This window comes from Mirounga angustirostris, unplaced genomic scaffold (genome assembly GCF_029215605.1).
Source record: "Mirounga angustirostris isolate CCGP_5_RB_7025 unplaced genomic scaffold, mMirAng1.0.hap1 SCAF_14, whole genome shotgun sequence".
Taxonomy (NCBI): Eukaryota; Metazoa; Chordata; class Mammalia; order Carnivora; family Phocidae; genus Mirounga; species Mirounga angustirostris.
The window spans coordinates 38,718,730-38,744,199 of NW_026991722.1; the positions used below are offsets into that span (position 1 = coordinate 38,718,730).

General features: G+C 34.3%; 1 protein-coding gene across 1 annotated transcript in view; it reads left to right on the plus strand.

Moving 5' to 3' along the window:
* The window catches only part of CCDC178 (coiled-coil domain containing 178), a 397,121-nt gene that overhangs the window by 62,691 nt on the left and 308,960 nt on the right, over window positions 1–25,470 (plus strand). The window contains exons 9-11 of the mRNA XM_064578794.1: window positions 322–475; window positions 19,671–19,766; window positions 19,919–20,055. Of these exons, the coding sequence (XP_064434864.1) occupies window positions 322–475; window positions 19,671–19,766; window positions 19,919–20,055 (387 nt within the window). The remainder of the gene's footprint in view (window positions 1–321; window positions 476–19,670; window positions 19,767–19,918; window positions 20,056–25,470) is intronic.

Genomic DNA, 25,470 nt, shown 5'->3' on the forward strand with positions numbered 1-25,470 from the left:
TCAGTTGTTAAGTGTCTGCCTTCGGCTCAGGTCATGATCCCGGGGTCCTGGGATCGAGCCCTGCATTGGGCTCTCTGCTCAGCGGGAAGCCTGCTTCTCCCTCTCCACTCCCCCTGCTTGTGTTCCTTCTCTTGCTGTGTCTCTCTGTCAAATAAATAAAATCTTTAAAAAAAAAAAAAAAGTTGCTTTGGAAAGGGGGAAGTTTTAGGAATAGGTAAATTCCATTGATTTACATTGTTAAGTCAGAAACTAATTTACATATAATTTTAAACATGATTTGCCTTTCATTGTGGATAAAACCAACTGTGTTTTTCCTCTTAGGAGAGAGAGAGAGAACCTTGACAATCTATATAGTCACTACTCTATAGCAATAGAAAATGTTAATGTTAGTATTGAGGAGAATGAAGAAGCAGTGAGTGAAGCATTGAAGGAAACAAAGACATCAACAGAGGAATTATCTGCTTTATCAAAAACGGTGGGTTTTCTGATTTAAAAATTTTAAAAAATACTGATTTTATTTTTAAGCCATAGCTGTTAAAACTTACTGTCAGTAATGAAATAGCAGTTAGCCCATTTTCTGTCTATATTGGTTTTCTCTTACTACATAACAAATTACCAGAATTTTAGCAGCTTGAAACAACATCCATTTATTATCTCAAGGTTTCTCTGGGTCATGTCTTAGCTGGTTCCTGTGCTCTGGGTCTTCTAAGACTGAAATCAAGCTATCAGCAGCCCTACATTTCTTTCTGGGGACTCTAGGATTGATCTGCTGTCAGGCTCATTTCAGTTTTGGCAGGACTCAGTTTCTGTGCTTTTAGAACTGAAGTCATTGTTTCCCTGGTGGCTCTCAGCCTGGGATCATTCTCAGCTTTCAGAGGCTGCTTGCATCCCAGTCTGGTGGTACCCTTCATATTTAAATCCGGAATGGGGGGTTTGAGTCCTCTCTGGCATAGTATCACTCTGACCGTCCCTTATGATTCATCTTTCCTGCCACATCTCATTCACTATAGTAAAAGAAGTAATGGTAAAAGGAATTGATAAAATGGTAAAAAGAGGGCACCTGGGTGGCTCAGTCGGTTAAGCGTCTGCCTTCGGCTCAGGTCATGATCCCGGGGTCCTGGGATCGAGCCCACATCGGGCTCCCTGCTTTGTGGGGAGCCTGCTTCTCCCTCTCCTCCCCACTTGTGCTCTCTATCTCATTGTCTCTGTCTCTCTCAAATAAATAAAATCTAAAAAAAAAAAAAAAAAGGTAAAAAGAAATAATACTATAGTACAAAGCAATAATATACACATTCTGTACCATTTGGCATTCCTAGTTAGAATTAAAACTACATGTTTTTTTATTGCCACTTTCTATTATAATATTTCTATTATAATATTATAGTATATTTCTATCTATACTCTTCATGTCTCATCAAATTTTTAAAATTAATCCATAATTAAGAGTGAGACTGTGTTTTAATGGCTTTTTAGAGGTCATTTGTATTTCCTTTTTTTTGGTGAAAAAGCTGCTCATGATTTTTCCCCATCTATTGAGTGATTGTATTTTGACTTATTTGTAAGAATTTGTTGTATATTATTGATACTAAATATTTTAAAGTTACATATGTTAAAAATATTTTTATCCAATCTTCTTTCATTTCTTTATGGTAACTTCTGATGAAGAGAAATTTCAGTTTTAGTGTAGTAAAAGTTACAAATATTTTTCATTTGACCTTTGTGCTTTTCTGAATTTAAGAATTTTTTTTTCTACCTTGAAGTCAAAAAATATTCTCTGGTATTTTATTCTAAATGTTTTGAAATTTGACTTTTCATATTTACATGATGCTTCTAGATGAAATTATGTTTAAAATATCAAAACTGATATTTTTTCCTTTTATTGATAAGTTTGGAAGTAAGAAACTATCTAGAATTTTAGGAATGTATATTTCACTTGCCACATGTGAAGCATAATCAATATGAGATTCATATATGCGTATGGTGTGAAGTTGAGGTTCCAATTACATTTTCTTTCTTAAATAGAAAACAAATTGTTGCAATATAACTTATTGTATTTATGTGTTAATATTCAGTGCCATCTCTATCACATGTGAGGCTTCCATATTTGGGTGGATCTTTTCCATTCTTTTTTTGATTTGTTTGGTTTACCTAACCATCTTTACCTCAGTACTTCATGTCTACATTACTAAGCTTCTATAGTGAGTTTTGATTATCTATTATGGTGAATCCCTCAGTCTTACATTTCTTTATGAGTTTTAGGCTGTTCTTGACCTTTGTCCTTCCATATAAATTTCAGTGTTATCTTATTCCTTTCCTTCAGAAGTTTTATTGGAATTAGGATTGGAATCATATTCATTTATAGATTGATGGAAAAATGAAATCTTTATGATGGGGATACTTAAACATAAACATGATCTATCTGTCCATTTATTTGGGTGGTTTTTCTAAATTGAACCTCAACCAGTTTCCTTGGAACTTTGTAGAAGGCAAACTCTCTGGAAAATCAACCTGAGATTAGTCTTAGACAAATTAACCCTTATATCTCCACTGAATTTTAAAGTTATTTTTTAAAATAAGCTTTTAATGTAATTCTGATTTATTTGTAAATGTAGTTTATATGGTAGGTATTATTTAAAATCTGTGAAGGTTTAATTTTTGTCTTACTACTTGGGTAATTTGCATAAATATTTTATTTAGGAAAAATCTTTTCTCTGGTAGGGGGATGCAATCTTAAATAGGTTCATTTTGTAAACTGTGCTAATTCTGTTATTTAAATCTTTTATATTTCTGATTTATTTTCTGACTGATATATAAATTACTGAGAACTGTATTAAAATATTTCAATGTGATAGTGGATTTCTTTCTTATTTTTTCCATTTTTCTCTTATTTTCTGCTTTATATAATTTGTAGCCATGTTTTAGATGAAACTAAGTTTAGAATCTTTAGAATTAAGTTTTTGCTTATGATATATTTTATTTTTAAGTGATAACTTATTAGAAGTTTTGGAATGCATATTTATGATTATGAAGCATAATCAACATCTTTAACTTGAACAGTTTGAGGAGCTTATGATTTTTTTCTTGATATGTGGTTTATTTTCCATCATGTTATACCTATTTTATTTAATAATCCCTGTATTAAGATAATTTTTTATTAGTTTACGCAATAAATGTTGGATTATATTTTTTCCCAGTGTAACATTTTGCACACAACTCTTTTTGTTTATCAGACATTCCTAAGCATTATTTTTTCTTGTTACTAAAATGTGTCTTTTATAAGCTTTATTAGTGAGTTAGATTTGGTATTTTCAAAATTTTCTTTCCCTGAAAATGTCTTTATTTTGTTCTCTTTCATGCAGTGTAGGAAATATGCCCCTGACTTAATATGGGCATGACTTACACTGCTGCATAGGCAACGTAAAAGAATCCAGAAATAGGCAAGGCTTAAAACACTATAAACAAAAACACAGTGGGCCAAAGTGCCAGAGGGGATAACATAGGAACAATGAAGTGGAAGAAACTGATCTTAAATAGATAGCAATATAAGTATCTCTTCAATTTGCCCTTCTTTCTTTCTCCAGCTTCTCTGTAGCTACCCTTTTCCCTCTAACTCTGTTCTCTAGCTACCTGGAAAAACTGCAAGAGGCCAGAATGTACCAAGTGCTTTCTTTATTCTATTTTTTCATAAATACATTCCGCTCTGATTATAAAGTCAATATTCATCCTCCCAGTCCTACGATGGTCTGGCTGAATCTTCTCATTTTATTTATTTATTTATTATTTTTTTAAGAGAGAGAGAGCATGCGTGCACATGTAAGCAGTGAGGGGAGGGGCAGAGGGAGAGGGAGAAAGAGAATCTTAAGCAGCCTCCACACCTTTCTGGAGCCCAGTTCCGGGGGGCGGGGGGTGAGGGGGTGGTGGGGGGGTGTAGTTCAGTCTCAGGACCTTGAGATCATGACCTGAGCCAAAATCAAGAGTCAGATGCTTAACCAACTGAGCCACCCAGGCACCCTATGAATCCTTTCATTTTAAACTTCAACTTGGAAGAGGTAAAATCAGATATACTTTTATCTCTAAATAGTCTCTTCACTTTCTTCTGTCTGCTTTGGCCACTAATTGCACTCTATGTTTAGCTCCATACAAGTACTTACAACACTACTGAAGTCATGATTACCTGTCTTCTACTTTTTAGACTATAAGGTTTTTAAGGATAGAAGATGCATTGTGATTTTTGTTTCCTCTGTGTAACACCAGAGTGTCTGTCCTATATTAGGTACTCAATGATATGCCATATTAGGCACTCAAGAAAAGGCATTTCAGGCTTTTTGAATGAGTGAGTTAACCAGTGAATAAATGAAAGAAAAGAAGGAAGGGGAGAGAAAGGAAAGGAAGTGAAGGGAAGGGGAGGGAGGACGGGAGGGAGGAAGGAAAGAAGGAAGGGAAGATAGGAGGAAGGAAGAAGGAAAGGAAAGAAAGAAGGAGGAATAAATGGAGAAAAAGAAATGTATCACCTTGTGAGCTTGGAAAGAATTTTGTGGTATGTGGAGTGTATAGTGCATACATTCACATAATCCGTGAAGATTTAAAATGGTGCATGTACTTTCTTATGTATAATTTCTTTCCAGGGACTACTATAAGCATCAGGAAAATACAGCACAACCAATAAAAATTTTTAAAATATTATATAGTGTTGTCAAATAATTATGTTCTCAATTTCCTAATCATGCTGAAATTTGTCATCTTAAAGAATATCATTGTTGGGTGCCTGGGTGGCTCAGTTGGTTAAGCGACTGCCTTCGGCTCAGGTCATGATCCTGGAGTCCCTGGATCGAGTCCCGCATCGGGCTCCCTGCTCGGCAGGGAGCCTGCTTCTGCCTCTGACACTCCCCCCTCTCATGTGCTCTCTCTCTCTCATTCTCTCTGTCTCAAATAAATAAATAAATAAATCTTAAAAAAAAAAAAAAAAAAAGAATATCATTGTTAACAAAATATCTTCAGAAATGGTAAATTCATTCACTAAGCCTACAATCAGTTTTTTATTTCTTTGATCATCTGTAAAATAGCAAGTATGGCCCTTCCTAACAAGATGTTATTTTTGGTGAGATATTATGAACATATTTTATAAGGTTAGTAATATTTTTCAATTATAGAAATCATTTGGGGTCTATCATACTTCCTGGGGAAGATCAGAACATGATGAAGTTTAGATATATTAATTTTTTTCTACATTTTGCTCATTATAAAAACCTTTTAACTAGGTTTTCAAAGAGCGCATGTTAAGCACTCAATTAAAAGCAATGATGTGCATCACTTCCATGCATTATTTTTTGGTATGCAGTTGAAACTTCTAGCTCAAGAGAAAAGTAAAAGATTTGTGCTGCCTAATTGCACATACAACCTAACTGATTTTTTAAAATTTCCAGGCATATCATGCTTCCAATTTAGTCTTTACTTCATTAACATACACTTTTTTCTAATTTGTGTTGGAATTGTATCTATGAAAACACATTTTTCCTTCTCCTTTCTACGCCAGAAAACATCTTGAAATTGGTTAAGTACTTTAAAAATATTGTCAAAATCAAATTCTTTTTAAATGTTAAAGTACAGATTTCCTATAAATTTTCTCATGTTTTCTTTGAAGTCTACTACTACCATAGTTCAGAATTTTTTTAGAACATAATTTCATCATCTGTAACTCTTAGTTTCTTGTGATATTAAAAAAACAGCCATCTATATTTCATTTTATCCAGTCATTTCATTAGATAATAAAAAATGGCTTTTAAAGATTTAGAAATCCTTTGTGATTTTCATATTTTACTAAGCAGTAGCAGGTACACAAAACTTTTTTTAAAAAATCAGATTGCAGATAAAGGTTGTAAATAAGTGAATTGCTTTTGTATATATACTTATGTTTTCATTTTTGGATATTGATTTTGTTAGTAGAAATATATTATTTATTACTACCTTATTGGTCTATGTACTATAGAGTATAAATCCTGATACCACAAAACATCTAGCAAATTCTGCTTTTTGATTCATATTTTACCTTAAAATCTTATGAATTAAGCAATTTATTTCTTAAAAAAAAGGTAAGCCAATAATTATTACTAATCATGTGCATAATTATTACTACCACCAAATAAGAAACTAGTCTAAAGAGCCAGGATAAATTCTTCATGGACACAAAGCTGTTAAGTGGTAGAGCCAAACTGCAATGCAATTTTTTGATATTCCTTCATTATAAAATATTCAATAAAAGGAGCACCTGGGTGGCTCAGTCGTTAAAGAGTCTGCCTTCGACTCAGGTCAGCCCCGCATCAGGCTCCCTCTCAGCAGGAATCTGCTTCTCCCTCTCTCACTCCCCCTGCTTGTGTTCCCTCTCTCGCTGTGTCTCTCTCTCTCTGTCAAATAAATAAATAAAATCTTAAGAAAATAAAAATAAATAAAAATAAAATATTCAGTAAAATAATATGGATAAAATGTGATAATATATATAAAAGTACATATTGCTAATTTTTTCATCATGAGATTTCAATCAGTGTGGAATATTTCTAAAATATTTTAAAAATCTATGAAATTGACTTTATTTCATTTCTTATTTTAAAGAAGCCTTTAATGTTATCTAAGTGTTGATTTCAAATATATGCTCATTATCATGTTAAAGATTTAAAAAATATACTCAGGTTATAAAAACTGTTTACCAGGAATAGATGTTGCTTTGTGAGCATCTGTGAAGATTCTAAAGAGTTTCTTGTTTGACCTATTGAAGTGATGTATTATATTAATATTAAATCTTTTTAAAATTCTTGAGATGACTCTGCTTGGTTATGGTTTATTGTTCCTTTAATTTACTGCTGAGTTTGATTTGCAAGTATTTTATTTAAGATTTTGCATCCATATTCATAAGTTAGTCTGTATTCCAGTGTTCTTAATTTGTGCTATATTTGATAGATTTTCTTATCAGGATTATACTAGCTTTAAAAAATGAATTGTGAAGCTTTTCTTCCTTTCTTATTACCTAAGGAATTAATATGGATTTAAATAACTTTTTCTTGAAAGTTAGATAAAACCCTTAGTGAAAATATAACTCTCGTGCTTTTATATTTTTTAATTGTTTGCATTATTATTTTATTTGTCATGGACAGTTGTTTTATTTCATCACATGATTGGTCTTACCAGGTTATATAGGTTTCTTCTTAAGGTTAATTTACAATTTTTAATGGCCCTAGAAATAATCCAAGTGGATTAAGATTTTGAAATTATTATGATATGATATAGAATGCTCTCTTATACTTTTATCCCTTACTTCTAATTAATTGTATATGTATTTTTCACTTTTTAAATTAGATTTTCAAGTTTTTATAAGTGGAATAAAAAATAAGAGGTGCCCTTAGATTTCATAACTCTATAATTTCCAACTTCTAAAATATTAATATTTGCTTTTATAGTTAGGATTTATTTTCTTCTTATTCCTTTAGGCTTATTCTATTCCTTTTTACCTTTCACTTCTCTGTTTCGAATGCTTAATGTTTTTGTTGTTTTTAAATCTTTCTCTAAGAGCTACAGTAGCATTTCTCTTGTTACACTTTGAAGCAAAAGTTCTTGAAAGGATTTTCTGCATTCACTCAGATTTCTCTCCTGCATTTCCACTTCAAATAATTTCCAGTGAGTTTTCGCTACCACACTACATTGAAATTACTAATAAGGGATCCTATTTTCTTTCTTAAAACTCTCAGAAAATTTGGTAGGATTCATTACACAAACTATTAGCTAACATTTCTTTAAGGCACTTTTTGAATAGCACAAATATTTAATGTTCATACCTCAGAGTTTAGAATATACTCATGTGAGTAGAAGAAAATATTGATCTATGACTTCACTATCCAGATGTGGTCACTGCTAATATTTGTTTTGCATAAACAGGCTTTGTGCTATATTTAAAAACTATATTATCATATGCATACAATAATTGATGACATGTTTCTCCTTATATAAAAATTTACTCAAAATTATATTTTACAATGTAATTTTTTTTAAAGATTTTATTTATTTATTTGAGAGAGAGAGAATGACAGCACGAGAGGGAAGAGGGCAGAGGGGGAAGCAGACCCCCCGCTGAGCAGGGAGCCCGATGTGGGACTCGATCCCGGGACTCCAGGATCATGACCTGAGCCGAAGGCAGTCGTTTAACCAACTGAGCCACCCAGGCGCCCTACAATGTAATTTTAATAATTGAGAGTTTCTTAGAACTTTATTATCGAACGTTTAGGATGTTTTCAGTTTTTAAGTATTATAATCAAAGCTATGGTATTTCTAAAACTTAAACATTAACATTGGTGCAAGAAAATTACCAGGATGGGGGCGTCTGGGTGGCTCAGTCATTAAGCGTCTGCCTTCGGCTCAGGTCATGATCCCAGGGTCCTGGGATCAAGCCCCGCATCGGGCTCCCTGCCCCACGGGAAGCCTGCTTCTCCCTCTCCCACTCCCCCTGCTTGTGTTCCCTCTCTCGCTGTCTCTCTCTGTCAAATAAATAAATCTTTAAAAAAAAAAAAAAAGATTGTTCTGCAAACAACTAGAGGAAGTGAAATTGTTAAAATTCCCTCTAAGCATTACAGATACTATACTTTCTCCTGGGTTGATAGAGGTGAGAAGAGGGAGGGTTCCTTCAATGCTGCTGTCTATATAGTGGGCAAACTTTAAATAAATCCTTACTTGAAACATCTAGTCTTCTAGATGTTTAAAGGTGCACATATGTTAAAGGTAGAGAATTAAAGTAACACCCTTTAAGTATTCTGTTAATTCATAAGAGTGGTTGTATTTCGGGAATGGAATTGTTAAACTTGATGTCTTGGAGAGTATGACTGTTCACGGGTTGTGGGGTGGGCAGGGAAGGGAGTGAGGAGAGAAGCATTCTGTGCCCATGAGTCTTTAGCCAAGTTCAGACTGTCTAATAACCATCGTTATGTAAGTGCATTGTAGTTAACATTGCTGTGTATTAAAGGATAAGCAAGTCCTAATGTCCAAAGTATATAAAAAGTAGGGGTGGTAAAATAGTCTTGTTACAATAAATGTCCTTTTGTTAGTTTTTAGGACTGTTCTGAGGTGTCTGTTAATCCACCTCTTGGAGCTAGATGTATTCCTGTACTTAGTCATTGAAATGGTGGAGGGAGCAAATGAAGGGTGACGGGAAGGGCTTTTTACTAGTATCTCTATATCTAGAAGACAGTTTTAAGTTATAACCATAGGTCTGTATATGTGTCTTTGTAAAGTTCCTGTGTTTATTGTGGACAAGGTTCATTATTTGTAACATCTAGGTTTTTCAGATATCCCTAGGTGCAATGTATGATAAAATGTACAGCTATTTAATTAACCAATTTATAAGTTTCTTTTTGTTATAATTGATAGGAAAGAAGCATCTTGAGCATGGAATTGTTAAACTGTCTCTGAGAAATATATGTTAGGACTTATTAGGTTGGCAGCAGAGGGGCAGAAGGAAGTATAGAGGGAGAGATGTATGTGGGTGTGTTCATATTTACATTTAAATGATAACTGTTAATGTGTGTACATTGCTTTTGGCTACACTATAGGAAGATACTAAGTGATTCAATGGCAACATAGCTCTTTGCTAATAGTATAGATTGAATAATGAATTCTTTCAGAAGCATTATACTTTGTGTACTCTATTACTTTATGTCTCATTTTTAATTGAACATGAAGAGAATGAATTATTTTAACTGAATTTTGCCAATATCTTTATCTAGAGGCCTGTTGCCATTTTTGTCTTTTATGACATTTTTGTCACCAAGTAAGGCAGGATTACATTTTTTTTCTTTCAGATTGAGTTGGTGTAGTGTATTCTTGGTTATCAAAATACTCTTAGTTTGGGGACTTTGAAATGGTAAATATTCATGTTGTGTAAAAAAGCACGATACATAACTGTATGCTCTTAATTACATTAAAATGCTTAGTTATATAGATACACACGTAGGACCTAGAAGTCAGACTGTAAACTGCTTGTGATTACAGAAGACTTTGTTCTTTGCTTCTTGTGTTTTGCAGTTTCCTTTTATGCACATGTTAACTTTTAAAAAATACAATTTTAAAAAACTTTAAAACCACACTACATAACAATTCTTGGTGTTTTCATTATAAGTATAGAGGGTTTTTCCCTCCTCAATATCATTTGTGATTTAATTTACTAATTCCTTTTTTCCCCCATATGTTTACTATTTATATTTATTTTTGTGGAAGACTTGCTCACATTATTCTTTGTAAACATATTTTACAAGTTTGATTTTTAAAGCTGATTTTTGTTAACTTTCATTACATCGAATTTTTTCATGTTTAGGATTGTAATCTCTTATTCCTATTTTTTCTTATTTCTTCAATGCTATAAATTTACACGGCTGATATTTATAGTACTCTACTTTTTGATTTTTTTAAATTTTATTTTATTATGTTAATTACCATACATTACATCATTAGTTTTTGATGTAGTGTTCCATGATTCATTGTTTGCGTATAACACCCAGTGCTCCATTCAATACATGCCCTCTTTAATACCCATCACCAGGCTAACCCATCCCCCCACCGCCCTCCCCTCTAGAACCCTCAGTTTGTTTCTCAGAGTCCATAATCTCTCATGGTTCGTCTCCCCTTCCGATTCCCCCCCTTCATTTTTCCCTTCCTACTATCTTTTTTTTTTTTAACATATAATATTTGTTTCAGAAGTACAGGTCTGTGATTTATTCTTTAAAATAAAAATTCCTTGACTTTGTCTTAAGCAAACATTATCTATGTTGTAAAAGAGATAGATTTTAGAAATTTTATAATTGATTTGAGTGAAATGGAGAGCTAAGAAAAGTTATTCTCATAATAAATAATTTTGTATGCATTTGGTACCTTATGATTAACTTTTAGATGAGACTACCTGCTGGATTTCTTGTATTTCACAGTTCTCTTAGAGAGAGTAACTCTATATTAAGTACTGTAAATACTGGTTACTTTCATTAGTATTCTTTAAATGATAAAAATGCTTTAAGGTTATGAATTCAATCATTTTCTAGTTGTAGAGGTGGTTTTATATATGTTGGGGGAAAAAACCTATATTCTATGTCACTACTAGAATTTAAGTTTATATATTTGGGTATAATTTACAAATATTAATCAGTTTTAATTGAAATTCTTTTTTAATTGAAGTAATTCACATGTTCCTTAATCTAGAAGGACACATAAGGATATTGCCCCTCAACTATTAGCAGTGTAACCAAAAATAGACAAGTGATTATCTAAGAAATATTTTAGACATGTCCCCACTATGTAATGGAATACACACACACAGACACATGCACACATACACATAAACATACATATGCATACATATAAGATATATAAATACATAGATATGTATACATGCATACATATGTGTATATATATACACATATATATGAATGAATGAATGACTGCATCACTATTATACATGGGAGACCCACATGTTGTGAATTTCATATCAGCAAAATACTGAAAGAGGCCAACAGTGTATAAAAGAAAGCTGTTGGATCTCATGATTCTGCTGGCAGGAAGCTGGTTGATAAAATTATCCACCTGCAAACATGTGCTATCTTTCATGAAAAAGGAAGGATGACTCAAATGGTGAAACCAAGAGTCCTGAAGGTGGAACCAAGAATTGAGAGTGTGGATAAAATTCCAGAGGGTGCAATTGAGAGCTAAAGAAAATTATTCTTCCTCTTGGCTGAGGATAGAAAAAGTCAGGGAAATGTAGCAGAAGGTAGAGTCAGAGAGACACAGAACATGAGAAGCATTCAACCAGCCATTGCTGACTTTAAAATGGAGTGGGCCATATAAAAAATGTGAAAGGAAAATGAATTCTGCCTACAATCTTGATGAGATTAGCAGTGGCTCATTCCCTAGAGTCTCTGCAGAAGAACCCAGGCCAGCTGAAACCTTCGTTTCAGCTTGTGAGACCCTAAACAGGCTATTCACTTAGCCCACCAGCATTCTGTTCTGCAGAACTATGATATAACAAATATGTATTATTTTAAGCCAGTAAGATGATACCATTCTATTTGTTCAGTTCTCCTTTTGTGTCTTTTAGGAAATTTTTCAGAAGTTTTCCTCATATAGGGTTTCAATATTTTTCATAAGTTTATGCCTAATTAGTTATTTCATTGCACATTAATTGGGGATTTTCTCTTTCATTAATTCTCATTACTGGTTATATTTAGGTATCTGAAATGAATAATGCTAAATCATATTATACTAATTTATTGATTTTAAAATTATTTATGTTTTATCATTGTTTATTTTGGATTTTTCAAGGGTGCTATTATTTCAACTGTAAATATAGATATTATTATCCCTTCACAATTTTTTTTTAAGATTTTTTATTTATTTAACAGAGAGGCAGCGAGAGAGAGGGAACACAAGCAGGGGGAGTGGGAGAGGGAGAAGCAGGCTTCCCGCTGAGCAGGGAGCCCGACGCAGGGCTCGATCTCAGGAGACTGGGATCATGACCCAAGCCAAAGGCAGATGCTTAACGACTAAGCCACCCAAGCGCCCCAATCCCTTCACTATTTTTATGTCTTTTAATTGTTATCTCTTATCTGATTACACTGGTTAATGCATCCAGTACGATATTAAATGGTAGTAGAGATCATTGGCATCCTTGCTATGTTCTTCCCTTGATGGGATTGGTGCTAGTTTTTTTTCCCTTAAATAAGAGTCTGACTTAGGCGTCAGTATATATTTTGTCATGTTAAGAAAATATCAGTTTCAGGGGCGCCTGGGTGGCTCAGTTGGTTAAGCGACTGCCTTCGGCTCAGGTCATGATCCTGGAGTCCCGGGATCGAGTCCCACATCGGGCTCCCTGCTCGGCAGGGAGTCTGCTTCTCCCTCTGACCCTCCTCCCTCTCATGCTCTCTGTCTCTCATTCTCTCTCTCTCAAATAAATAAATAAAATCTTTAAAAAAAAAAAAAGAAAATATCAGTTTCAATTTATTGAGTAATTTTTTAATTGGGAACAGGTTTCAAATTTTGTCAAGATTCTTTTTTGCATCTAGGGAGATGCTCATGTAATATTTTCTCTTATATGTATAAATATAGTTGTATTGTAATTGTATTGATGGGTTTCCTAATGTTGAACCTTGCGTTATTGTAATAAATCTTATTTGGTTATAATATCTCTCACCCTATCTTAGACGCATTCTAATTTTCTTTTTTGCCCTCACCATTCAACCAGAGTATCTCTGATATAGGTCAACAGTGATTTCCACATTGTGAAATCTAATCATTGTTTCTTTGTCCTTATTTTAATTAACTTATATGTAGCACTTAACCAAGTTGATTATACCCTTATCTCTGGAAACGTTTTCTCTTGGTTTCTAACACATTATTCTTGTTCCTTTTTACTCTTCTGGAAACTTGCTTTCAGTTTCCTTCGCTGGTTTCTCTATATTTCCCCAAACTCCACAAACATTTGAGAATCCCAGGGCTTAGTCTTTTAGAATAAGCTTTATGTATATGTAACTGACAACTCAATCTCCATTTAGGTGTCTAGTTGGTATGTCAAGCTTACCTTTTCCAAAATTGAACTTTAGATATCCAACGTCTCTGTAAACCTGCAGTTTTCCCTGTTCCAGTTTATGATATTCGGTCCTTCTAGTTTTTCAGACCAAGGCAGTTGAAATATGCATTGGAACTGTGTATTAATTTATGTTGGGAATTGCTAGGCCAAAAAACCCCATCTGTTCAGTTTTAGTAGATAATGCCAAAAAATTTTTCCAGGATAGTTATACATTTTTCCTACTCAGACCATCATGTATGAGAGTTCCAGCCTCAGATTAACACCATCATCTAATATTATCTTTTATTTATTTTTAATTATAGTTCTTTTGGAGGATTTATCCCTCTGTAGTTTTAAATTTTCATTTCTCTGATTAGTAAGGTTGAGAATTTTTAAAGCACTTTATTTAGAATATTGTGTTAGAGGCTGTCACAGAGAATCAGACTCAAATTTCTCCTCCATGTTCCAGTTGTGACCTGCACATTACACCCTTTTGAGATTCAGTTTTCTCATTTGAACAACTAGATGTATATTAATTTAATATGTTAAAAATCTGCAAGACAGGGATTTAGGGGTTAACGTGTTGATTAAAGGAAAATACATATAAAGGGTATCATTCATTTAAAAAGGGATTTAGAGATTTCAACAAATTTGCAAAGTTGGCCAAGAGAACTGTAGGCTAGACTTTCCAGGAGTGTTTCCCAAATTGACCAGTAGAGCAACTATGCCATCTGAGGCTGCCTCTGGACCTGTATTGAGTGTACGCCTGCTCCTTGGATCAGAAAGCTGGGACACCCACAGCTAGCGGATGGACACTAAACCACAGCTAGACAATATTCACACCTCATGACCTTACTTGCCAATAGAGAGAAAGCAAAATTAAATTGGAGAAAGCAACCAAGAATCAGGAAGATGGCTTTTACCTCAATTTTGCTTTCCACAATATGCATGACTGTATCTCCTATTGGTTGAAACTAATTTGCATCTTGAACAGTTTCACAAATAAGAGTAGAAACTGCCTCCCTGCCTCCCTCCCTTCTTTTCTGTTCTTTTTCTGTCGTGGGCTCTGATACACAAGAAAGCATATTAGAAGGAAGTTGCAAAGGAGGTTCATTGATTGAGCCATTAATTACACTTTATTCACCTCAACTACAACTTACTCAATTATTTACCTTTCAAATAAATTCAGAATGAAAACCGTTATTAACCACTACTAACAATATTAAAATTAATAACTTTATGTAGGCTGGTTTTATGTGCTGGTTCTTTGTATGCACTGAATTCTCCAGATTTGGATTGTCGTGTCAGAACTAAGTGTACTTTTCAAGATAGATATTACTAAAATATGTTCTGAAAAGTTTGGTATGTATATTTGTGCGTATATATGTGTATATGAGCAATACAAATATCTGATTTCTCACTTTTCCCAACACTGTAGGTGTTTTAAAATCATACCAACTTAATTATTGGGTAAAGAAGTGTTGGATTAATTTTCGTTTCCCTGCCTGAAGTAAATTCATTTTCATTTTGTTTTTATTAGCCATTCAAATTTCCTCTTCTTTTTTTACTTGCAAAGATTACTATTCATGACATCTACATAATTTTAGATATTCCAATGATGAGCATTTTCAAAGTTATGTGTTTATTATCATTTATATTAAGACAGCAGTTAGCACACAGTGATTTCATGTGTGGTTCCATGGATTTTATTGCTTAGGGCAGGGCTAAAATAATGGTACTTATTCAAAAATTGCAGGTTGTAAGAATTATACTGTAGTACTTAAGGTGTGCCCATGAGCATTTCATAACTTCACTTCCTGAGCCTGCCAACAAACACCTATCAGTGGCATGGTAGTACAGACCATTAATTTTGACCTTAAGACACTGAATTTTCGTGTTTATCTTCTCTTTTTATTGGAAAATGCACTGGAAAATCTACTTTTTTAAAGATTGACAACTGTTTGGCATATGAAGTATGTATAATTTTAGGCATCAGAGCTACCACATCTAATCTAGAAAGTACATTAGAAACTGGTTTGGGGCCTGTTTATGATTTTTGTACTTCTATAGATTCAGTCCTAGATTAGTGGTTAAATATACGGATGTTTGGGGCATCTGGGTGGCTCATTCGGTTAAGCCTACACCACTTGATTTCGGCTCAGGTCATGATCTCAGGGTCCTGACATCCAGCCTTGAGTCACTCCACACTGGGTGGGGTGGGACCTGCTTAAGATTCTCTGTCTCCCTCTCCCTCTGCCCCTATCCCCCTGCTCAGGCATGCATGCTCTCTCTCTTAAAAAAAAAAAAAAAAATTATGGATGTTTAAGTGTAAAAGTAAAGACACTAGTGAAGAATGTAATAGAATCAGTAACATGTCTTTAGATAGGTATGAAGACCAAAATAAAGTATTTCCTAAAGATCCTTTACTAATGTTTACAAGCAGCAAAGAAAGATTAGTGTGGGAAGAACTTTTTTTTTTATTCTTGTTAATCCCCATACATTATTACATCATTAGTTTTAGATGAAGTGTTCCATGATTCATTGTTTGTGCATAACACCCAGTGCTCCATGCAGAATGTGCCCTCCTCAATACCCACCACCAGGCTAACCCATCCTCCCACCCCCCTCCCCTCTAGAACCCTGTTTGTTTTTCAGAGTCCATCGTCTCTCATGGTTCGTCTACCCCTCCCGATTTCCCCCGCTTCATTCTTCCCCTCCCGCTACCTTCTTCTTCTTCTTTTTTTTTTCTTAACATATATTGCATTATTTGTTTCAGAGGTACAGATCTGAGATTCAACAGTCTTGCACAATTCACAGCACTTACCAGAGCACATACCCTCCCCAGTGTCTATCACCCAGTCACCCCATCCCTCCCACCCCACCCCCCACTTCAGCAACCCTCAGTTTGTTTCCTGCAATTAAGAATTCCTCATATCAGTGAGATCATATGATACATATCTTTCTCTGTTTGACTTACTTTACTCAACATAATACCCTCCAGTTCCATCCACGTCGTTGCAAATGGCAAGATCTCATTCCTTTTGATGGCTGCATAATGTTCCATTGTATATATATACCACATCTTCTTTATCCAGTCATCTGTCGATGGACATCTTGGCTCTTTCCACAGTTTGGCTATTGTGGACATTGCTGCTATAAACATCGGGGTGCACGTACCCCTTCGGATCCCTACTTTTGTATCTTTGGGGTAAATACCCAGTAGTGCAATTGCTGGATCATATGGTAGCTCTATTTTCAACTTTTTGAGGAACCTCCATACAGTTTTCCAGAGTGGCTGCACCAGCTTGCATTCTAGTGTGGGAAGAATTTGATTTTTGATAGATTTTTGGATTTTATGAACTGGTGAAGAAAACAAATCTACTTTGTTATGTATTCTAAGATTAGTCACAATGGTCATAATTATTAAATAATCCACAATTGTCATGTTGAAGTACAAAAAATAGAAAGCCTACCAAAATTTTAAAATAGACGGATACTCAAGTGTATGTACAGAGTGACACAGAATGAAAATGCTGAGACTTTAGAATTATGTTTTTAGCATTACAATTAACTTCAGAGTCCAGATCTGCTGAAGCAGTTAGTAAGACATTTATCAAGCCTGCTATCAGGTGACAGGGAGATTCAGGGATATAAAAAACAAAATGATTCATTAAATGCCCATGTCAAATAACAATTCATCTTTTACTTATAGAGATAACCAAATATGTAAAGAAGTAATTATGATTTCTAGTATAAAAGTTGTTAGAATTCACTGCAAAGTGATGAATTCATTCATACTGTGAATTCTTTGCTAATGTGTACAGATAAAGAAAATATAAATGTATTGACAACTTCTCGAGAAACAGTGGTAAGTCCTGGGATCCATGTTTTTGATTAAGCTCATATAATGCTAACGCCATAGCCAGATGAAAGAAAGTAACTAATTACATATATTCAAAAAATTGCCAAAAAGGCAAATCCACCCACTGTTATACTCATGAATAGTCATATTCAAGCCATTGCAAAGTGATACAGGGATTTTAGGAGAAGTATTTCATGAAATTTTAAAAATTATTCATCAGATTAGTTAAAGCCACCCAATACTCACATGTGCCCTCAGATTTGTAAATGAATGATCAACCATTATTCTTTAATATGTGCTTTTTAAGAAACTCACTCCCTATTAATTTATAAAAAGAGCTTCAAGTATTCCTCAGTGAAAAATTCAGGCTTCTAGATGACTTTATGAAAGAGAACTACATCAAAAATTAGGATATTTTACAAAGGTATTTTCTCATTCAAAAACTTAAAATGTCCTAACAGAACTCTAATAGGTGAAGCACTCTGAAGAAAAAAATCCAGCAAAATTGAAGCCATAGAATATACCTTTTAATTATGTCAAGGTGGAAATGTCTCATTGTCTGAGTAATTTGGTACAACTTTATCTAAAGTATGTTGCACTATCTGAAAAACTTGACTGAGTTTTTTCATGATTATTTCCCAAACAATGATAGTAATGAGTGGGTAAGAAAGCTTGTACATCACTTAGTAATTGGATAGTTTCTGAAGAACAATTCTGGAAGATATTTCAAAGGCTTCTTGAAACTAAAAATTATAAAAAACTTATTTTTATTTGGGTTGGAAATATAATGTCCAGTCATATGGGAAATTTATTAAATATACAGGTAAATTGTAGTTCATTGAAGTACTCATCTTCAAAATACTACATCAATCCAAATATTTCTCTAATTACTGACCATAATTCTAAGAAAAATATATTTAGTATTTTCTTGGTAAGTTGAATATATTTAATACTACTTGTATTTTATTTTTATATTGTTTATTTCATAAAATGTTTTTATTTATTTATTTTTTAAAGATTTTATTTATTATTTACTTGAGAGAGAGAATGAGATAGAGAGAGCATGAGAGGGGGGAGGGTCAGAGGGAGAAGCAGACTCCCTGCCGAGCAGGGAGCCCAATGCGGGACTCGATCCCGGGACTCCAGGATCATGACCTGAGCCGAAGGCAGTCACTTAACCAACTGAGCCACCCAGGCGCCCCTGTTTTTATTTATTTTTAAAGTTGCTTCCCTTTATGGCATATGATACTGGATTTTTAACTTCCAATAACAGTAGTTTCCTTTTTTAAATAATTGTTTAAATAACCGTGTAACTGACAGTATACTCTATTAAACCTTTGTATGGCTTATCATTCTTTTCATGTGGGTCTTGATTTAAGCTTTTAAATAAGAATTTGTGTTTGCTTTATATAGGTCTTCCCTTTTATGTTTAATTTATTCCGAAATATTTAATATTTTTTGACCAAAGTTTTTAAGTATCGTCACTATGTTTTTAAACAGATTATTACTGTTACGGTTAAAAGCTATTAATTTCCTTATGCTTATACCAGCCATTTTACCAAAGTCGTTTATTGTAATTTTAAATAAAATCTTCTGAAGTTTTTCAAAGTGTTCAATCATATCTAAAGTTGAAGATGTATTATCTATTCATATTCAACATTATAATAATAACTTTTGGTTTTATTATCCAATTGTATTTAAACTTCCACAAAACATGATTAATAATAATGGTGATAAGAGATAATCTAGTCTCATTCTTGAGTTCAGTGGGTGTGCATTCAGCATTTTATGATTTATTTTGGTATTTTCTATTCTTTATATTGTATTTGTTTAGTTTTTCCTTGTACTAGTTTAAAAATTATTGAAACTAGATAGTGAATTTATCTCATAGCTGTTCTCTAGAGTGTTGACCATATTCGTGTTTTTTCCTTTAATTTTTTAATGTGATGAATTATGATTTAAATTTTCTAATTTTTATCAATTCTTACAGCATAACTAAAATACATTCTATTTTATTCTGATTATTTGTGCACTGTTAGACTTAATTTGCTATATTCTATTCAGAATCTTGCATCAATTTTTATAAATGGCAACAACCTATGGTGTTATACTATTTTAATCAACATTTATTAAGTTATGATAGCTACATAATTTAAAATATATTTCTTTAAAAAAGAATGGGAAGCTTCATCGTTTGTTTATTTTTTTCTGTATATTTTTTCTTAGCTAGATGATTTGAAAAAAATTTATGATCAACTATCCTGGAAGAGAAAAAGTAATGAACAGGAGTATCTGGATGTACTTAATAATTATTATGCCACAGTAAGTTGACCTTTCCCTCCTTCTCCCTAGAGTTCTATTCTCTATTCCTAAATTCTAACTCATGCAAGTAAAAGTAATTTCATTATTATACATGTTTTTTCTTTCTGAGATACAAGACATGTATAAATGATTCTTTTATTCTTTTCTTAAAGAAAAAATCATGGGATATTGAGCTTTCTAATATTGCAAAAGACTTTTCAGATATTTCAATTGCAAATACTCAATTGACAGAAGAAAACAGAAGACTCGAAATTGATATTGAAACTGTAGCAGGTTTAATCAATGACAGGTAATTGTGCAAATACAATTTTTATTTTGATATATCCAATATGTTAAATATAATACATCTCTTCATTTTATCCTCCTGGGGTGGTATGGTGGTGTTTGTGTTTATCATTAGCTTAAATTTTGTTTGTTTCTATTAGCTTTTTTTTTTTTTTTTTTTTTTAGTGTGGGAGCAGGGAGCAGAGGGAGAGGGAGAGAGAGAATCTTAAGTAGGCTCCACTCCCAGAGCAGAGCCTGACACGGGGCTTAATCTAACAACTCTGAAATCATGACCTGAGATGAAATCAAGAGCCGGAGGCTTAACCAACTGAACTACCCAGGTGCCCCTAGATGTTGCTTGGTGTTGCTCTTTAAATCACTCTGAATCCCTTTAGAGATGCCAAAATGGTGAAAAAATGATCTAATAAGGAGTTTTATGCTCACTCCTATCACCTCCTTTTGACATATCCTTTTATACTCAAAGACACTTTAAAATTAAAATATGTTTTGGGGTGCCTGGGTGGCTCAGTCAGTTAAGCGTCTACCTTCGGCTCAGGTCATGATCCCGGGGTCCTGGGATCAAGCCCCACATCAGGCTCCCTGCTCCGTGGGAAGCCTGCTTCTCCCTCTCCCATTCCCCCGCTTGTGTTCCCTCTCTTGCTATGTCTCTCTCTGTCAAATAAATAAATAAAATCCTTAAAAAAAATTAAATTAAATTAAAATATGTTTAATTAAGCTTCTGCTGTCCTTGTCAACCCTCAATTCTTTCTAACAACTGCTAGTTTTCTTAGCTCAGAAACCTACAGGTTTTCTTGCTTCCTTTTTCTGTTTCAATCCTCATATTCAACATGTTAAGAAAATATGTTCCACATGCTAAGTATCTTTTTAACTATCTCATTACTCCACCAGCACCCTGGTACAAGCAATCATCGTATCTTGCATGAACTTATAGTGACTTCCAAAGCTAGTTTACTGCAGTCATTATGCTCTCTTCCTTTTTTTTTTTTTTTTAAATATAATTTGTAAATTTTTTTTTTTACTTTTTTTTTATTCTTATGTTAATCCCCATACATTACAACATTAGTTTTAAATAAAGTGTTCCATGATTCATTGTTTGTGCATAACACCCAGTGCTCCATGCAGAATGTGCCCTCCTCAATACCCACCACCAGGCTAACCCGTCCTCTCACCCCCCTCCCTCTAGAACCCTGTTTGTTTTTCAGAGTCCATTGTCTCTCATGGTTCGTCTACCCCTCTGATTTCCCCCGCTTCATTCTTCCCCTCCCGCTACCTTCTTCTTCTTCTTCTTCTTTTTTTTTTTTTCTTAACATATATTGCATTATTTGTTTCAGAGGTACAGATCTGAGATTCAACAGTCTTGCACAATTCACAGCGCTTACCAGAGCACATACCCTCCCCAGTGTCTATCACCCAATCCCCCCATCCCTCCACCCCACCCCCCACTCCAACAACACTCAGTTTGTTTCCTGCGATTAAGAATTCCTCATATCAGTGAGATCATATGATACATGTCTTTCTCTTTTTGACTTATTTCACTCAACATAATACCCTCCAGTTCCATCCACGTCGTTGCAAATGGCAAGATCTCATTCCTTTTGATGGCTGCATAATATTCCATTGTATATATATACCACATCTTCTTTATCCAGTCATCTGTCGATGGACATCTTGGCTCTTTCCACAGTTTGGCTATTGTGGACATTGCTGCTATAAACATCGGGGTGCACGTACCCCTTCGGATCCCTACTTTTGTATCTTTGGGGTAAATACCCAGTAGTGCAATTGCTGGATCATATGGTAGCTCTATTTTCAACTTTTTGAGGAACCTCCATACAGTTTTCCAGAGCGGCTGCACCAGTTTGCATTCCCACCAACAGTGTAGGAGGGTTCCCCTTTCTCCGCATCCCCGCCAACATCTGTCGTTTCCTGACTTGTTAATTTTAGCCATTCTGACTGGTGTGAGGTGGTATCTCATTGAGGTTTTGATTTGGATTTCCCTGATGCTGCATTATGCTCTCTTTCTAATCCATTATCTGGTAGGTTCATTCTTTCTTTCTCTTTCTTTCTTTCTTTTTTTTTTTTTTTTAAAGATTTATTTATTTATTTATTTGAGAGATTGAGAATGAGAGAGAGCAAGCACATGAGAGGGAGGAGGGTCAGAGGGAGAAGCAGACTCCCTGCCGAGCAGGGAGCCCGATGCGGGACTCGATCCAGGGACTCCAGGATCATGACCTGAGCCGAAGGCATTCGCCTAACCAACTGAGCCACCCAGACGCCCCTCTTTCTTTCTTTCTTTCTTTCTTTCTTTCTTTCTTTCTTTCTTTCTTTCTTTCTTTCTTTCTTTCTTTCTTTCTTTCTTTCTTTTCTTTTCTTTTCTTTTCTTTTCTTTTCTTTCTTCTCTTCCTTCCTTCCTTCCTTCCTTCCATCCTTCTTTCTTCTTTCTTTCTTTCTTTCTTTCTTTCTTTCTTTCTTTCTTTCTTTCTTCCTTCCTTCCTTCCTTCCTTCCTTCCTTCCTTCCTTCCTTCCTTCCTTCCTTCTTCTTTCTTTCTTTCTTTCTTTCTTTCTTTCTTTCTTTCTTTCTTCTTTCTTCTTTCTTTCTTTCTTCTTTCTTTCTTCTTTCTTTCCTTTTTAACATAAGTATGATCATTTCCTCTCCATACCTGCATTAATGTTAACAAGAATGAAGGGACAAAAATGCCTCCTTACTCTCCTACTAGGTCCCTGAATAAGCAGACATACCTGCCTGTGCAGTCTCGTATCACACATGGTTTACCCTTATTTTTTTTTTGTCTCCTTTGCAATTTTTTTAAAATTTTATTTTATTATGTTATGTTAATCACCATACATTACATCATTAGTTTTTGATGTAGTGTTCCATGATTCATTGTTTGCATATAACACCCAGTGCTCCATTCAATATGTACCCTCTTTTAATACCCATCACCAGGTTAACCTTCCCCTCACTCCCCTCCCCTCTAGAACCCTCAGTTTGTTTCTCAGAGTCCATAGTCTCTCATGGTTCGTCTCCCCCTCCTATTCCCCCCCCTTCATTTTTCCCTTCCTACTATCTTATATATTTTTTTAACATATAATGTATTATTTGTTTCAGAGGTACAGGTCTGTGATTCATCAGTCTTACACAATTCACAGCACTCACCATAGCACATACCCTCCCCAGTGTCTATCACCTAGCCACCCCATCTCTCCCACCCCCCACCACTCCAGCAACCCTCAGTTTGTTTCCTGAGATTAAGAATTCCTCCTATCAGTGAGGTCATATGATACATGTCTTTCTCTGATTGACTTATTTTGCTTAGCATAATACCCTCCAGTTCCATCCACATCGTTGCAAATGGCAAGATTTCGGAGTGGTTTTTTTTGATGGCTGCATAATATTCCATTGTATCTATATATACCACATCTTCTTTATCCATTCATCTGTTGATGGACATCTTGGCTCTTCTATAGTTTGGCTATTGTGGACATTACTGCTATAAACATTGGGGTGCACATACCCCTTCAGATTGGTTTACACTTATTATTTGGTTCAAATACAATGGCCTTACTTCATCTTCTCCTATTTTCCTCAGCCCATATGGCATCTTTATGCTATTTCTTTTTCCTATAGTATTTTTCCTGTTCCTTCTTCCCAGCATTTATCCTTAAGACAGTTTAAGAGTCAGTTCTGAGAAGCTTTTCATTGGCTGTCCAGTTAAATCCAATTTCTCTATTATGTGTGTGTCTGGCACACCTACTTTTCTTCATATCTCTTGCCATATTTGGAATTTTGTTTGTGTGAATATTTGACTCTTGTTCACTCCCCTCAAAAAATGAGAAGATCTATGAGGGCGACATAGGTCATGGCCATATTTTCTTCATCAAAAATAGTACCTGACGCATACTATGCTATCCAAAGTTAATTATTGAAGGGAGGGAAAGAGGAAAGAAGGGAAGGAGTAATGATGATATTTGATGATTATATAGGAAGATTGTTAAAATTTCTTAGTGATCATTTTGTCTTTGGAAATGATAGAATGAAACATTTGTAAGATTTATCTGTATGTTGAAAATACTTTTATTATTTTTATTATTATGTTCAATTAGCCAACATGTAGTACATCATTAGTTTTTGATGTAGTGTTCAACGATTCATTAGTTGCATTTAATATGCAGTGCTCATCACAACACATGCCCTCCTTAATACCCATCACCCGGTTACCCCACCCCCCCAACCCCCTCCCTTTTGTAACCCTCAGTTTGTTTCTCTGAGTCCAAAGTCTCTCATGGCTTGTCTCCGTCTCTGATTTCTTTCCATTCAGTTTTCCCTCCCTTCCGCTACGGTCCTCTGCTTTTTAAAAGAGGAACATTGTTTTCCAAAAGATAACTTAAAATTGTACTTGTTAATATTACTACATTTTATTAAGAGAACCAGAGGAGAGAAAAAAATTTGAAGCTAATGAAAAGACTCCTCTGGAAGAAAAGAAGAGAGTGTGAGGTTAGCATTTATTAGATTACACCACAGTAACAAGCAACCACCCCATCTTAGTGGTATACAAGTATAAAAGTTAATCTCTCACTAGCACTGCAACTTAGCTGTGTCTATGCTTCATGGTTTTTTTTTACTTCTGAGATTCAGGGTGAAGGATCAGATCCTTCTAGGACACATTGCTGTGGTAAGCACAAATTCATTAGTGAGATCACTCGATAGCTCTTACCCAGTTTCCACCAGAAGATGATAAGTGTTTCTTCTGCTCACACTCCGTTGAACAAAGCAAGTCATATGGCCAAGCCTGTTGTCAACAGGATGGTAAGTCTAATCCTCTTAAAAAGAGAGACCATGCATAATTGAGAACACTAATACAATTTATAACATGTAGAGGGAATGTAGCCCTGGTTATAGGAAAGGATTTCCATCATATGCATTGCGCTTGTCCAGTTAATACCTTAGATTCATTTAATTACTTAACTTTTCCTTCAAATTTTTACTTGAAATTAAAAAAATAAATGGATGATTTTAATAGCAGATTATGTAGTGCTCAACAGAGAATGAATGAAAGATTAGTGAAATGAAAGAGAAATGAAGGGATATACAGGCAAGAAAGAGTCAGGTCTACCACATTTTTAAGTGATGTTCCAAAGGAAAAGAAGATTTAAAAAAATACAGAGGTAATATTTGAGGAGATAATCATCAGTCATATATGGCAAACATTTCTTACATTCTTGTTTTTAACTGGTCTCCCACTCTAAGTAGATATAGGTAGGTAGATAGATACATACATACATAGATAGATACATAGATACATAGATGGATGCAAACGTTCATTTCCAAACTTTATTTGCTTTTCTTCCAAATCTTCTAAGTCATTTTATGATTCCCTGTTTGATGTAGATATTTTGATGTAGTTATTTACAGCTTATC